Source organism: Bos indicus, chromosome 3 (genome assembly GCF_029378745.1).
Source record: "Bos indicus isolate NIAB-ARS_2022 breed Sahiwal x Tharparkar chromosome 3, NIAB-ARS_B.indTharparkar_mat_pri_1.0, whole genome shotgun sequence".
Classification (NCBI taxonomy): Eukaryota; Metazoa; Chordata; class Mammalia; order Artiodactyla; family Bovidae; genus Bos; species Bos indicus.
In genome coordinates this window covers 97,772,661-97,786,505 of record NC_091762.1, presented here as the reverse complement: position 1 = coordinate 97,786,505, position 13,845 = coordinate 97,772,661, and the positions used below count along the sequence as shown (strand labels likewise).

Sequence of the window (13,845 nt, the reverse complement as noted above, 5' to 3'; positions counted from 1 at the left end):
ATCTGTAAGACAGCAATCAGGATGGTTCGAGTTCTTAGGATTAGAGAACTGAGAGATACTGTGCCTAGGTGCGTTACTCACATTTTCTTATACAGTATGTAGATACAACCCTGTGAGACAGGTGTCATGGACCACAGCCTTGTCTAACTCAATGAAACGATGGGCCATGCTGTGTAGGGCCACCCAAGACAGACGGGTCATGGTGGAGAGTTCTGACAAAAATTGGCCCACTGGAGAAGGGAATGGCAAACCACATCAGTATTCTTGCCTTGAGAACCCCATGAACAGTATGAAAAGGCAAAAAGATAGGACACTGAAAGATGAACTCCCCAGGTTGGTAGGGGCCCAAAATGCTACTGGAGATCAGTGAAGAAATAACTCCAGAAAGAATGAAGAGATGGAGCCAAAGCAAAAACAACACACAGTTGTGGATGTGACTGGTGATGGAAGTAAAGCCCAATGCTGTAAAGAACAATATTGCATAGGAATCTGGAATGTCAGGTCCATGAATCAAGGCAAATTGGAACTGGTCAAACAGGAGATGGCAAGAGTGAACTTCAACATTTTAGGAATCAGTGAACTACAATGGACTGGAATGGGTGAACTTAACTCAGATGACCATTATATCTACTACTGTTGGCAGGAATCCCTTAGAAGAAATGGAGTAGCCATCATAGTCAACAAAAAGAGTCCACAGTGCAGTACTTGGATGCAATCTCAAAATGACAGAATGATCTCTGTTCGTTTCCAAGGCAAACCATTCATTATCATTCAATATCACAGTAATCCAAGTATATGCTCTGACCAGAAATGCTGAAGAAGCCAAAGTTGAACAGTTTTATGAAGACCTACAAGACCTTCTAGAACTAAAACCCCAAAAGATGTCCTTTTCATTATAGGGGACTCATATGCAAAAGTAGGAAGTCAAGAAATACCTGGAGTAACAGGCAAATTTGGTCTTAGAGTACAGAATGATGCAGGGCAAAAGCTAACAGAGTTTTCCCAAGAGAACACACTGGTCATAGCAAATACCCTCTTCCAACTCTACACATGGACATCACCAGATGGTCAATACCAATTTCAGATTGATTATATTCTTTGCAACCAAAGATGGAGAAGCTCTATACAGTCAGCAAAAACAAGACCAGGAGCTGACTGTGGCTCAGATCATGAACTTTTTATTGCCAAATTCAGACTTAAATTGAAGAAAGTAGGAAAAATCACTAGACCCCCATTCAGGTATGACCTAAATCAAATACCGTATGATTGTGCAGTGGAAATGAGAAGTAGATTCAAGGGATTAGATCTGATAGACAGAGTGCCTGAAGAACTTTGGATGGAGGTTATGACACTGTACAGGAGGCAGAGATCAAGATCATCCCCCAAAAAAAGAAATGCAAAAAGGCAAAATGGTTGTCTGAGGAGGCCTTACAAATAGCTGAGAAAAGAAGAGAAGCAAAAGGCAAAGGAGAAAAGGAAAGATACACTCATTTGAATGCAGATTTCCAAAGAATAGCAAGGAGAGATGAGAAGGCCTTCCTCAGTGATCAGTGCAAAGTAATAGAGGAAAACAATAGAATGGGAAAGACTAGAGATCTCTTCAAGAAAATTAGAGATACCAAGGGAACATTTCATGCAAAGATGGGCACAATAAGACAGAAATGGTATGGACCTAACAGAAGCAGAAGATATTAAGAAGAGGTGGCAAGAATACACAGAACTATACAAGAAAGATCTTCATGACCCAGATAACCACAATAGTGGGATCACTCATCTAGAGCCAGACATCCTGGAATGTGAAGTCAAGTGGGCCTTGGAAAGCATCACTATGAACAAAGCTAATGGAGGTGATGGAATTCCAGTTGAACTATTTATTTCATATCCTAAAAGATGATGTTGTGAATGTGCCGCACTCAATATGCCAGCAGATATGGAAAACTCAGCAGTGGACATAGGACTTGAAAAGGTCAGTTTTCATTCCAGTCCCAAAGAAAGGCAATGCCAAAGAATGTTCAAACCACTGCACAACTGCACTCATCTCACACGCTAGCAAAGTAACGCCCCAAATTCTCTAAGCCAGGCTTCAACAGTACATGAACTGTGAACTTCCAGATGTTCAAGCTGGATTTAGAAAAGGCAGAGGAACCAAAGATCAAATTGCCAATATCCACTGGATCATCAAAAAAGAAAGTGTTCCAAAAAATATCTACTTCTGCTTTATTGACTATGCCAAGGCTTTTGACTGTGTGAATCACAACAAACTGTGGAAAATTCTTCAAGAGATGGGAATGCCAGACCACCTGACCTGCCTCTTGAGAAATCTGCATGCAGATCAGGAAGCAACAAAACTGGCCATGGAACAACAGACTGGTTCCAAATCAGGAAGGGAGTACGTCAAGGCTGTATAGTGTCACCCTGTTTGTTTAACTTATGTGCAGAGTACATCATGTGAAATGTCGGGCTGGATGAAGCACAAGCTGGAATCAAGATTGCCAGGAGAAATATCAATAACCTCAGATAGGCAGATAATACCACCCTTATGGCAGAAAGCAAAGAAGAACTAAAGAGCCTCTTGATGAAAGTGAAAGAGGAGAGTGAAAAACTTGGCTTAAAGCTCAACATTCAGAAAACTAAGATCATGGCATCTGGTCCCTTCACTTCATGGCAAATAGATGGGGAAACAATGGAAACGGTGACAGACTTTATTTTCTTGGGCTCCAAAATCACTGCAGATGGTGACTACAGCCATGAAATTAAAAGACGCTTGCTCCTTAGAAGAAAAACTATGACCAATCTAGACAGCATATTAAAAAGCAGAGACATTACTTTGCCAACAAAGGTCTGTCTAGTCAAAGCTATGGTTTTTCCAGTAGTCATGTGTGGACGTGAGAGTTGGACTTTAAAGAAAGCTGAGCACTGAAGAATTGATGCTTTTGAGCTGTGTTGTTGGAGAAGACTCTTGAGAGTCCCTTGGGCTGCAAGGAGATCCAACCAGTCCATCCTAAAGGAAATCAGTCCTGAATATTCTTTTGGAAGGACTGATGCTGAAGCTAAAATTCCAATGCTTTGGCCACCTGATGTGAAGAACTGACACATTGGAAAAGACCCTGATATTGGAAAGATTGAAGGCAAGAGGAGAGGGGTCGATGGAGGATGAGATGTTTGGATGGTGTCATGGACTCAAAGGACATGATTTTGAGTAAACTCTGGGAGTTGGTGATGGACAGGGAAGCCTGGCATGCTGCAGCCCATGGGTTGGAAAGAGTCAGACATGACTCAGTGACTGAACTGAGACAGGTATAATAGTCTCATTTTTAAGATGAGAAAACTAAAGATAAAGGAGATTGAGAACTTTTTCAAGGTCATATACTCATAAGTGGCAGTCAAGATCTGAACACAGGGCTATCCAAATCCAGAGTGTTCACTCTGTTTGTTTTTTTTTTTTAATTCTTTGATTTCTGGGCATCACTTTTATTTTGGCAGTGATTATTACCATGCCTGCATTTTATTCTGGTTTTCTTCTTCTTTTTTAATAAATCTTTTGGCTACACTGCACAGCATGTGGGATTTTAGTTCCCTGACCAGGGATTGAACCCACATCTTCTGCATTGGCAGCACAGAGTCTTAACCACTGGACTGCCAGAGAAATCCCCAGAGTCCTCACTATTTCCTGTGCAACCTTCCCTAGGTGGGAAATGGCAGAATGGAATTCAAGCTCTTTATTAGTCCACGAAGAAACAAGATTGCCCCCTTCAACTCTGCAGAGGGTTATGAGCATTCTGCGTGATTTCAGAAGAGAGAATTTGAGTGGCCTCAGAAGTTTCAGTCAAGTAGATTTTTAGCTCAACATAAAAACTTCTTAGTGATGGCAATAATTGGATGGACTCTTTGGTAGGAAGATGAATTCTGCATGCCTGGAGGAATGGGCATTTACTTTCAGTAAACAGGAGATCTGGATGGAGGACCTTAACATTCACTTTTGACACTTAGGTTCCATGAGCCTATGAAGCTGCTTGGCAGAAACTGATTCATCCCTTCAATAGAAGTGATGAAAAGATCTGTTGATATGTCTATTTGCAGATATAAAAGTAACAATATGTCCAAGGTAAACAAACACATTGATCCAGAGAAAACTATATACAGAAAATGAAATGAATTCTGCTGGAAATTCTTACAAGTTAAGCTTTCAGTTTGTATAAACAAGAAACCAAATTCTGGAGAGATGTGCAGACTCGGAAATAACCAAAGGAATTAGAATGAGGTACTGATTTTCACTGTTAGGTTGGAAAAATAATTTAAAACATAGTCACATGCATTGTATGTATCAAGAATGATAAATTTGCTACTCCTGTTGACCCAGGTAAAATGAACCCAAGAAAATGACAGAAAATATAAAGGGGAAATCTAGGCACACAAAAATCTTCATAGACATTTTATTTATAAACAACCTAAAAATTCAAGGAAGAGCAATGGGCTGGCTAGTGGTAGCGTGGAGGCTGAGGTGGGTGAATAAAGCTGGAAGGTGGACTGTGAGCCTAGTTGCCCAGCACAGGGAAAAGCCCATGAGTACTGAGCACTGTGGGATGAGCACAGGATGTCTGGAGGGCCAAAGGCAGGTTTGAAAGCCAAGGTCACCATGTAAAAGGTCAGAGCAGGTCAGAGACAGGATAGGCACACACACAGGTGAGGCCTGAAGGGGTGTGAGGAGAGGAAAACCAACATTAACACTGGTGGCCATTCATCCACTCTCGTTAGGGTACCTTAATTACATCCTCAGTCCTCCTAACAACCCCCAAACCAGGCACTACTTTCTCCAGTTTACAGATGAAGCCAGCGTTCAGAAAGCTGCAGGAACTCGCCTCAAGTGAGGTTCCAGGTGTTAGAGTTGGGACCTGATCTCAGATGCACTGAACTTCTAAACTCAAGCTCATTCCATCACTGCACTGGACCCAAGTATGCAGAGAGGCCTTCCGTGGACTGGCAGCCCTGTGGGTTGGCCCCACAGCCGACCAGGTGGCTGACCCAACTGTAGCTTGATGTCCATTCACTGGGTGGATGTCCGAATTGATGCCTATACATTTCATGGAGCAGCAGGGAAATATGTTAAACAGAAAGGGAAGGATATAAACTTGATCATACGCTATGACCATAGGTATGTAAAATACACATTTATGCTCTTGAACGAAGGACTAGAAGAAATACATCACAATGCTTGCATCTGTGCAATTTGGAATGTTTCCCCTATTTTCCCAAAGATTTCTATAAAGTGGTTTTCATTTCTTCATAATTTCCAAAAAAAGTCATAATTTAGAAATGCATCTAAGAAACCCATGGGCACAGAACAGTCACTAATACTGTTATTTACCTCATCTAGAAAGTAAAAATAAGCCACATCTTTCTGTTTGGTTTGGCAACAGAGAACTCATGGCTGGGACTTCTGAAGACAGGATCCAAACCTCATCAATTCAGGCTCTGCCAACTCAGGATTGACTGTTCTGTCCTGCACGCTCACTGGCCTGTCACAGGAGGCAAAAGGAACAATCTAAGTGTAAAAGCAATGGGAAATCATTGACGCCTACACTGAAAGTCACCTTCTGCATCATGTCCACAGCATTTGGTGAGCATGGAAGTGTAACTTTGGACAAAGCTTGTGGGCAGATCCTCAGCTATTTAAGAGGAAATTTATTCTCAGTTTCAAATATTGCCAGGCACTTTAGAAGGCGCATGTCTTTTTACTTAGGAAACATTCTTGCTCCTTTATTAAAGCAGGACTTCTAATGAGCCTACTAGACTGGTGTTATTCAAAACTGGCCTGGTGTGTGGTGTGCATATTCAGTCATAACCAACTCTTTGCGACCCCCTGGACTGTAGCCAGCTAAGCTCCTCTGTCCATGGGATTTCCCAGGCAAGAATACTGGAGTGGGTTGCCATTTCCTACCCAGGGAATCTTGCCAACCCAGGGATAGAACCCGTATCTTCTGCATTGGCAGGTGGATTGTTTACCATTGAGCCACGGGGGCAGATATTGGCAGTACTGTTAAAATACATGTTTCCAGCTCTATCCCAGATCTACTGAATCCAGCTCTCTAAACCAAAGCCCAGGAATCTGTATTTTAAGTACCTCAGCAAATTCTTAAGATTGGGCAAGTTTGGGAAATTCCCTGCTACATGAAATGAACTTGAGTTTTGTGTATGTATTTGAATGTAATGAAACTGTAGATCCCCATGAATGGTACTGTCATTTCCCATCTCTCCAAATGGCTTGAATTAATGAGACCAATTTCCATTGATTGGTTACTAATGTTGGGACTCTCCTAAACATGCTCTGAGATTACATGGCTAGATTCTCAGCCCAGACCATAATATTCCACTCAGCTTTCAGTGGCAATCAAAGGGCAGATTTTGCCTAGATCTGGATTCTGACTCAGCTCCACCACTGACAAGTCTGAGACCCTGGCCAAAAAGTTATTTAACCTTTTCTGAGTCTATTTCCTCTTTTGTATGAATATAAGAACAGTGGCCCTGCCTTCATATAAGAGTCACAGTGCATCAGGTGTACAATAGGTGCTCAAAAAGTCTCAGTCTAACTAGGGTATAAAAACACCTGCCCCACCCATCCAGATTCCCCATCAGAAACAGCTCTTAAGTCCTTTCTTGTCACATCCATGTCTGATTTTATTCTGCCTTACAAGCTAAGGATCAATAACATCTGCATGGCTCTTTGAGACTCATTTCCCAGATATTAGCCAGCTCCTTTTCCAGATATTACCCAGATTACTTTCCACAACAGTGCTGAGTTAGGAATCATTACCTCCACTTTAGAAGAAATGAGCTCCAGAAGGGTCAAGTGACCTTCTGAAGAGTGGTAAAGTCACGACGTGAACTCAGACCCCACAGTCTCTCACAACCCTGCTCTGTCTCTGATGTATAAGCTGTACATTACCTAAAGCACTTCCACGTCATAGCATTTTAAACATATATTTCCATGACTCTTGCCACACTGTCAACCTAAAAGTACCTTTCAGCAGGTATCATATCATATTGGTCTTTGTAGGGAAATGCATGGAGGCTTTCAGTGTTTGTCATGCTTAGGGAGCAAAGGGGATAAGCTCAAATATGATGTATGCTTTTCCCAAGCCTCTCATGCATTCCACATTACTAATGCCCAAGCTGCCCCCGCCATTTAAATGAATACATCTTAATAAGAATAATTTACTGAATTCTATTAAGTGTCACAAACTCTGCTTACTTAATCAATTAACTTATGCTAGACACTTAGAAAAGTCCTGGCACATATTAAGTATCTGTTATTGTTGTTATTATTATTTAATTATTCACAGAGCCTGTGTGGTATGCATTATTTTCCTCATTGTACTGGCAAGGACTTTGAGAAGTTAAGTGCATGGTTCAAGATCACATTGCTAGTCTGTGGAGAGCTGGGAAAACACCATAAAAGGAAATTCACACTTATACAACCTATTAGCAAGCATATAATATTTCATGTTAGAGAGAATTATTTTATGTACTAAAATAAAACTTCTCATAAAGGTAGCCACATCCACTATTCACCCTAGTGACCCTGAGCCTTTGATTACAGACCACCAATGACCTAATGGTTTAGTAGATAAAGCATTAGAGAAACCAGACGCCAAAGTTTTCCAACCAATGTCTAAAAGTCAATAACCAGAAATGACTGCCAATATTTATTGAGCAGCACACACACACACACATATATATGTGTGCATGTGTATATATATGTGTGTGTGTATGTGTGTGTGTGTTGCTCAGCTGTGCCCGACTCTTTGCAACCCCATGGATTATATACATTCCACGGAACTCTCCAGGCCAAAATAGTCAAGTGGGTAGCCGTTCGCTTCTCCAGGGGATCCTCCCAACCCAGGGATGGAACCCAGGTTTCCCACATTGCAGGTGGATTCTTTACCGGCTGAGCCACCAGGGAAGCCCGATGCTGACTTCATAGGCACAGGCATTACAGAAAGGAAGTGTCAATCAACAGGAAGATCAAATGTGGTTTGCTTGATTGTGCACCAGGCACTTTAGAGATGCAGGTACTGAATGAGATACAAATTACGCAACTTGAAAGATCACTTGAGATACAAGATAGGATAAATGAAGTGACACCAGGTGATGTTGCCTCCAACTTCCTGAAGGTGACCCTGAACCACATCTAAATTACCATCCCCTCACACTCTTTTACAGATTGACTCAAATTATCAGGGGAGCTGAGTCTCAGATCACATTGAGGGAGAGGTGACTGGACCTAGATCTGTCCTCTGAGGTAAGAGAAAGTAATCTGCTTCAAGACAGCCCTTCAGATCTGCAGACAGAAGTTACATCCATTATGAATTTTCTTTCCTTCAGCCTGAATGTTCTGCCCCTCAAAGGACACTGGTCATGTCCATTGTACACTTAATATCCCTCCTTAAATAAATGAGGATAAAGATTGTCTACAGCAAAGAATTAATGAAGCTTTATTATAGAACAAAATAGAGGAACAAAGATAGAAGTCCTTGAATGGTAAAAATATCAGCTCAAATTCTTGGCCGAGTGATAGGCAACTCAGAGTCACTTCATCCCCTTCCAAAAGGACAGGATTTTCACCATCCCCGGAACAACTCTTGTGCCAGGTTGCTGCCTGAATCTCAGCAAATCCATCTGCGGTCTTTGGAGTGAGAAGTCCAAGTTCAGAACAGGCCGGCTGACCCCAGAACCCTACTGGCTCCTGGCCCGCACACCACCATGCATGGTGGGGTCTGATCTGGACAACACCATCGCCCGCAAATCACACGCCAAGCAAGGAAAACGAGAAGGCTTTATGAAAAATCCAAAGTTTATTGCAAATTGTATTTTGCTTCCCTTCGTTCTTCATTTTTACAGGATTTATTGATATCCATGATTTTTTCACAGATGTACTTGTTGACTTTGGAGAGTCTCTGTGCAATTTCAGTTTCATCCACAGTTTCTTGTGCTATTCTGTCGTACAAACACTCTAGACAGGGAAAAGAAACAAGAAGGCCAAGGATTAATGGTGCATTCAAGTACATATCTTTACGGAAGAGAAAGGAAAATGTGCCTCCTGACATACTTCCAAAGTACCAATTCACATAACTGGCACAGCTGCCTTTTAAAATTTTCAACACAAAATGTACTGAGAAAAAGAGATCTACACTGTAAATTTATACTTTAAAAATAAAGATACAATGCCTATGTGCCCACTCCCCTGGTTAATGGGGTCCCTCTGAAGCTCCCAGACACTCCTCCCCCACCCTACCCTCTCCTTGTCCTCACCAGAGGTAACTGCTCTCCTGAATTTCTTTTTCATGTTAACACATACGCACACATCTTTATGCAGATGGTGACTGCAGCCATGAAATTAAAAGACACTTGCTCCTTGGAAGAAAAGCTATGACAAACTTAGATAGCATATTAAAAAGCAGAGACATTACTTTGCCAACAAAGGTCTGTCTAGTCAAAGCTATGGTTTCTCCAGTAGTCATGTATGGATGTGAGAGTTGGACTATAAAGAAAGCTGAACACAGAAGAATTGATGCTTTTGAACTGTAGTGTTGGAGAAGACTCTTGAGAGTCCCTTGAACTGCAAGGAGATCAAACAAGTCCATCCTAAAGGAAATCAGTCCTGAATATTCATTGGAAGGACTGATGCTGAAGCTGAAACTCCAATACTTTGGCCACCAGATGCGAAGAACTGATTCATTGAAAAAGACACTGATGCTAGGAAAGATTGAAGTCAGGAGGAGAAGGGGACGACAGAGGATGAGATGGTTGGACGGCATCACCGACTTGATGGACATGAGTTTGAGTAAGCTCTGGGAGTTGGTGATGGACAGGGAAGCCTGGTGTGCTGCAGTCCATGGGGTCACAGAGTCGGACATGACTGAGTGACTGACACATCTTTAAATAACGTATCATCTACTCTTCCCCTGTTTTGAACGTTTTACAAGTGTCTCCCTACTCTGTATATCCATCTGACTTTCTTTTTTTCCACTCAGTGTTGAGAGCTACCATGCTGAAGTGTGAGTGCAGCTGCAGGTCATTTCTTTTCACTGATGAGTAGTGCTCTATTGTCCGACTAATCCACCACTGACTGACCCACTTTACTGTCAGTGAATACTTGGATTGTTTGCTGTGTTCTGCAATTACAGGCACTTAGGCTGTGTGTCCTGGGGCAGACGGACAGGAAATGCCCAGTACGGGCCTTGGCTGGACCTGCCCACTGTTAGAGTGTATGCATACTGAATTCTGAAGGCTTCCTGGTGGCTCAGCGGCTCAGCTGGTAAAGAATCAACCTGCTGACGCAAGAGACGTGGGTTCCATCCCTGGACTGGGAAGTCCCCCTGGACTAGGAAATGGCAACCCACTTCAGTATTCTTGCCGGGAAAATTCTATGAATAGAGGAGCCTGGTGGACTACAGCCCATGGGGTCACAAAGTCGGACATGACTGAGTGTGCACAGACACACACATACAGCCCATGTCACCCCATGGGCTGTAGCCCACTAGGTTCCTCTGTTCATAGAATTTTCCCGGCAAGAATACTGGAGTGGGTTGCCACTGAACCACCAGGAAGCCCTCAAAGTTCAGTATGCATACATCTTAACTGATCGTTAAGGTTTCGGCCACCTGGTGGGTGTGAAGTGGTACCTCAGGGAGGTGATAACTAATGAGGCTGAGGACGGCCACTTGCACTGACTCGGCCATTTGCCGAGATGAGGCAGAGAGTGAGCCCCAGACGGGACCTGACTGGAACCTGATGGTGGCCTACTTCCTAGCCCGGGGACCTGAGGCAAATCATTGCCCTAGATTCCTCACCTACTCAACAAGGATAAGAAACCACATGTGATCTTTTTTAAGGCTGCCATGAAGGATGTGATACAAACATTTTGCAATTTGCAAGATTCTGTCACACTGTAAGGAACACTATACCTGTATGGGGTTGTCATAGTTATTTTATGTATATGCCGTTGTTTGCTCCCAGGGCCTAGCACAGTGCTTGGCACAGGGGCAAGAGGAAGTAAATGCCTGTTAAATGAATAAAAGGAGGCGTGAATGTTTTTCTAAGGAAACCCGAGGGGACACGATAATTCTGCACATAAGGGGACTACGGCTGTGAGTGGGAATGAACCACTGGGTATGTAGTCCTGAGCAAGATTTTTAACTTTGTTGTACCTGATCCTCCTTGTCTATAAAACAGGAATGGCAACCCAGTCTCGAGGAACTGCTATGCAGGATGAGCAAAGTCCTCCCTGGAGGAGGAGATGGCAACCCACTCCAGTATTCTTGCTTAGAAAATTCCATGGACAGAGGAGCCTGGTGGGCTACAGTCCACGGGGTTACAAAGAGTCAGACAGGCCTGGGCACACACGCATGCACACACACAAAGTCTTGTCTACCAGGCCAGTGCACAGCAGGCAATCCAGTCAGTGGTGCAGAGTGTCAACACCAGCAGAAACCACGGAGACTAACTTGTGCTAACTCCTCCACCCACGTGAGACAAGACCGAAGCCTGGAGAGCAGGTAAGTTTGGGCATGATCCCCCACGGTCTCTGCACTGAGCCCTTCCCTGGGGACACAGCCAGCCTGCCTCCTGCTGCCACTCAGGCTGCGGGTGTGTGTGCTACAGGCCTTCTTTCTCTGAAGCACGTCTCCTCCCTATGGAGAAGGGTTTAGAAGCTTTCAGCTGACCTTCACTGCTTCCTGACCAACCTGCACTTTGTCTCGTGCTGGCCCTTCCATGGGGACTGAGACGAGAAGGCAGGTAGCCTTGTCTCACCAGTCCTACCTCTGCTGACTCCATTTCCCGCCCCGCTCCAGGCTGGCCCACAAATCAGTCTTTGCTCATCTCCTCCCCAATTACCTTGGCCTCATCCTTCACCTGACTAAACCCTGCTCATTCTTCTAGATTCATTCATCTTGGAATCTCCCAGGTTGAGCCAGAGACCCCACTCTGCCTGCATTCTTGGTGCTCCCTGACACATCTGGCTTGTTCCCTATCAAATCCCTGACCGCAGTCTACAAAATTGTGACCACACTGTCTCTCCTACAGACTAGAACCCCCTGGGGGTGCCCTCTCCAGCCCTGGGCCAGGGTAAGGCAGACAATTGCAGTGATGTTGCTGGAACCTGAACCAAATGAGGGGTGTGTCCTGCGCAGAGGACTGTCTCTAAGTTCAGGGGCTCGAATCTGGCTCTAAACCTAGTTGCTGGGCCACCTTGAGTGGGAAACTCTCTGGGTCTCAGTCTCACGGTCTGAAAGCAGGTCAAATCCGATCATCTAAGGAGATTCTTCCAGCTCCAGGGCTCTAGTTCTCTGGAAGGTAACAGGGTAGGTGAAGAGGAAAAGGAGAGAGGACGGGGCAGGGGAGTGGGTGTGCTGGCCCCGAGAGGCCCCTGCATGAGTCAGAGAAGAGGCAGATGGAGGAAGGTTTTCAGCGGCCTCCACAGAATACCAATCACTCTCGTTTCCTAGGGGTAAGAGCACTGAATGGCCCCCGAGGTTGATTAAAAGGCTTTCATTAGGCTCCAGATATTAATCACCTGCAGTTGCCGGGAATGTCTCCCTCTGCGAGGGAGCATTTGAGATTATTGCTTAATTAACAAAGTGTATAACAGCGTTAATGTGTCCTATTAAAAAAGTTATAAAAATTAACCAGAACTCAATGCTGTGGCTCATTTGAAAACTCAGACAGTCTGCAAAAGGTCACTTGACCTTAATAAGGGTTTAACTGTCATTCTGGAGCCTGTCATTACAGCGAGACACCCCCCAGCCCTCCTGCTTTCACCTTTCTAAAGTGATGTCCGTGTTCACCCCATTCCCCGGCTACCTGGTGAAGAGTGACTTTCAAACCAAAGAGAAGAAAAAATCCTCACCAACCCTGTGAGCACCAAGGCTTTTGTCATTTTGACATGTCCAATGTGCGTAAATGCGGTAAAGTCTTACAGAACAAACAATCTCAGTCCAGAAGACAGCCTGCATGGGAAGAACCAGTCAAAGGCAACCTTAAATAATTAGGCTAAAAACGGTGCGTGCATGCTGCGATGGGAGACAGACTTTAAGCCTGCTGGGCTGTAGCTAAAACAACAACAACAACAACCAACAAACTGAATTGTACTTCAGTAAGACAAGAAACCCCTGGAGACCCAGGGAAGCCTGAAAGCGCACTTCAGCTCAGCTCTGGTCGAACCAGATGTATGGCCTTGGGTAAGTCAATTTCCCTCTTATTCCCTGGTATGGCAAGTATTATGGGCTCTAAAGGGTTATTTGACCAGGTACCTAGGAGGCAAAGATACAGACAGAAGAGGACAGAGGCAGGCACAGGGTGCCCTAGGACTCACAACAGAAGTGTCTCCTACCCTGAGAGGTCAGGGAAGGCTTCCTGCAGGAAGGTTCTCCTAAGCACCCTTGGGCAGTGAGTAACAGCTGGCTGGGCAAAGCAGCACAGGGGTTAGGTGGGCAGTCTGACCTATGCTTCTGGTGCCAGACATAGCATCTGCAAATTCCCTAACGTGAGAGAGGACAAGGCTTGCTGGAACACAGAGGCTCATTATAGTAAGACCTTAACAGTTCAAGGGAATATGCTAAAAAAAATAAGCTGGAGCTCCAGGCCAGGGGCCAGATTATGAAGGTGCTTTTATGACACGTTAAAAAGCTTCCTAGGTGACTCTGCCGCTGCTGCTAAGTTGCTTCAGTCATGTCCGACTCTGTGCGACCCCATAGACAGCAGCCCACCAGGCTCCCCCATCCCTGGGATTCTCCAGGCAAGAACACTGGAGTGGGTTGCCATTTCTTTCTCCAATGCATGAAAGTG

General features: G+C 44.2%; 2 protein-coding genes and 1 long non-coding RNA gene across 11 annotated transcripts in view; 1 reads left to right on the top strand and 2 right to left on the bottom strand.

Annotated features, from left to right (window-relative positions):
* The window catches only part of AGBL4 (AGBL carboxypeptidase 4), a 1,471,661-nt gene that overhangs the window by 206,832 nt on the left and 1,250,984 nt on the right, over positions 1-13,845 (bottom strand). The gene's annotated exons all lie outside the window — the stretch shown is intronic.
* BEND5 (BEN domain containing 5) overlaps positions 8,465-13,845 on the bottom strand; it is a 49,974-nt gene continuing 44,593 nt past the window's right edge. For all 4 annotated transcript variants that reach the window (XM_019957507.2, XM_070786572.1, XM_070786573.1 and 1 more), the window contains one exon: positions 8,465-9,010. In XM_019957507.2, the coding sequence (XP_019813066.2) occupies positions 8,853-9,010 (158 nt within the window). In that variant the 3' untranslated portion in view covers positions 8,465-8,852. The remainder of the gene's footprint in view (positions 9,011-13,845) is intronic.
* Positions 12,724-13,845, top strand: part of LOC139182245 (uncharacterized) — a 37,303-nt gene continuing 36,181 nt past the window's right edge. For both annotated transcript variants that reach the window (XR_011565892.1, XR_011565893.1), the window contains exon 1: positions 12,724-13,238. This is a non-coding gene — a long non-coding RNA (uncharacterized lncRNA). The remainder of the gene's footprint in view (positions 13,239-13,845) is intronic.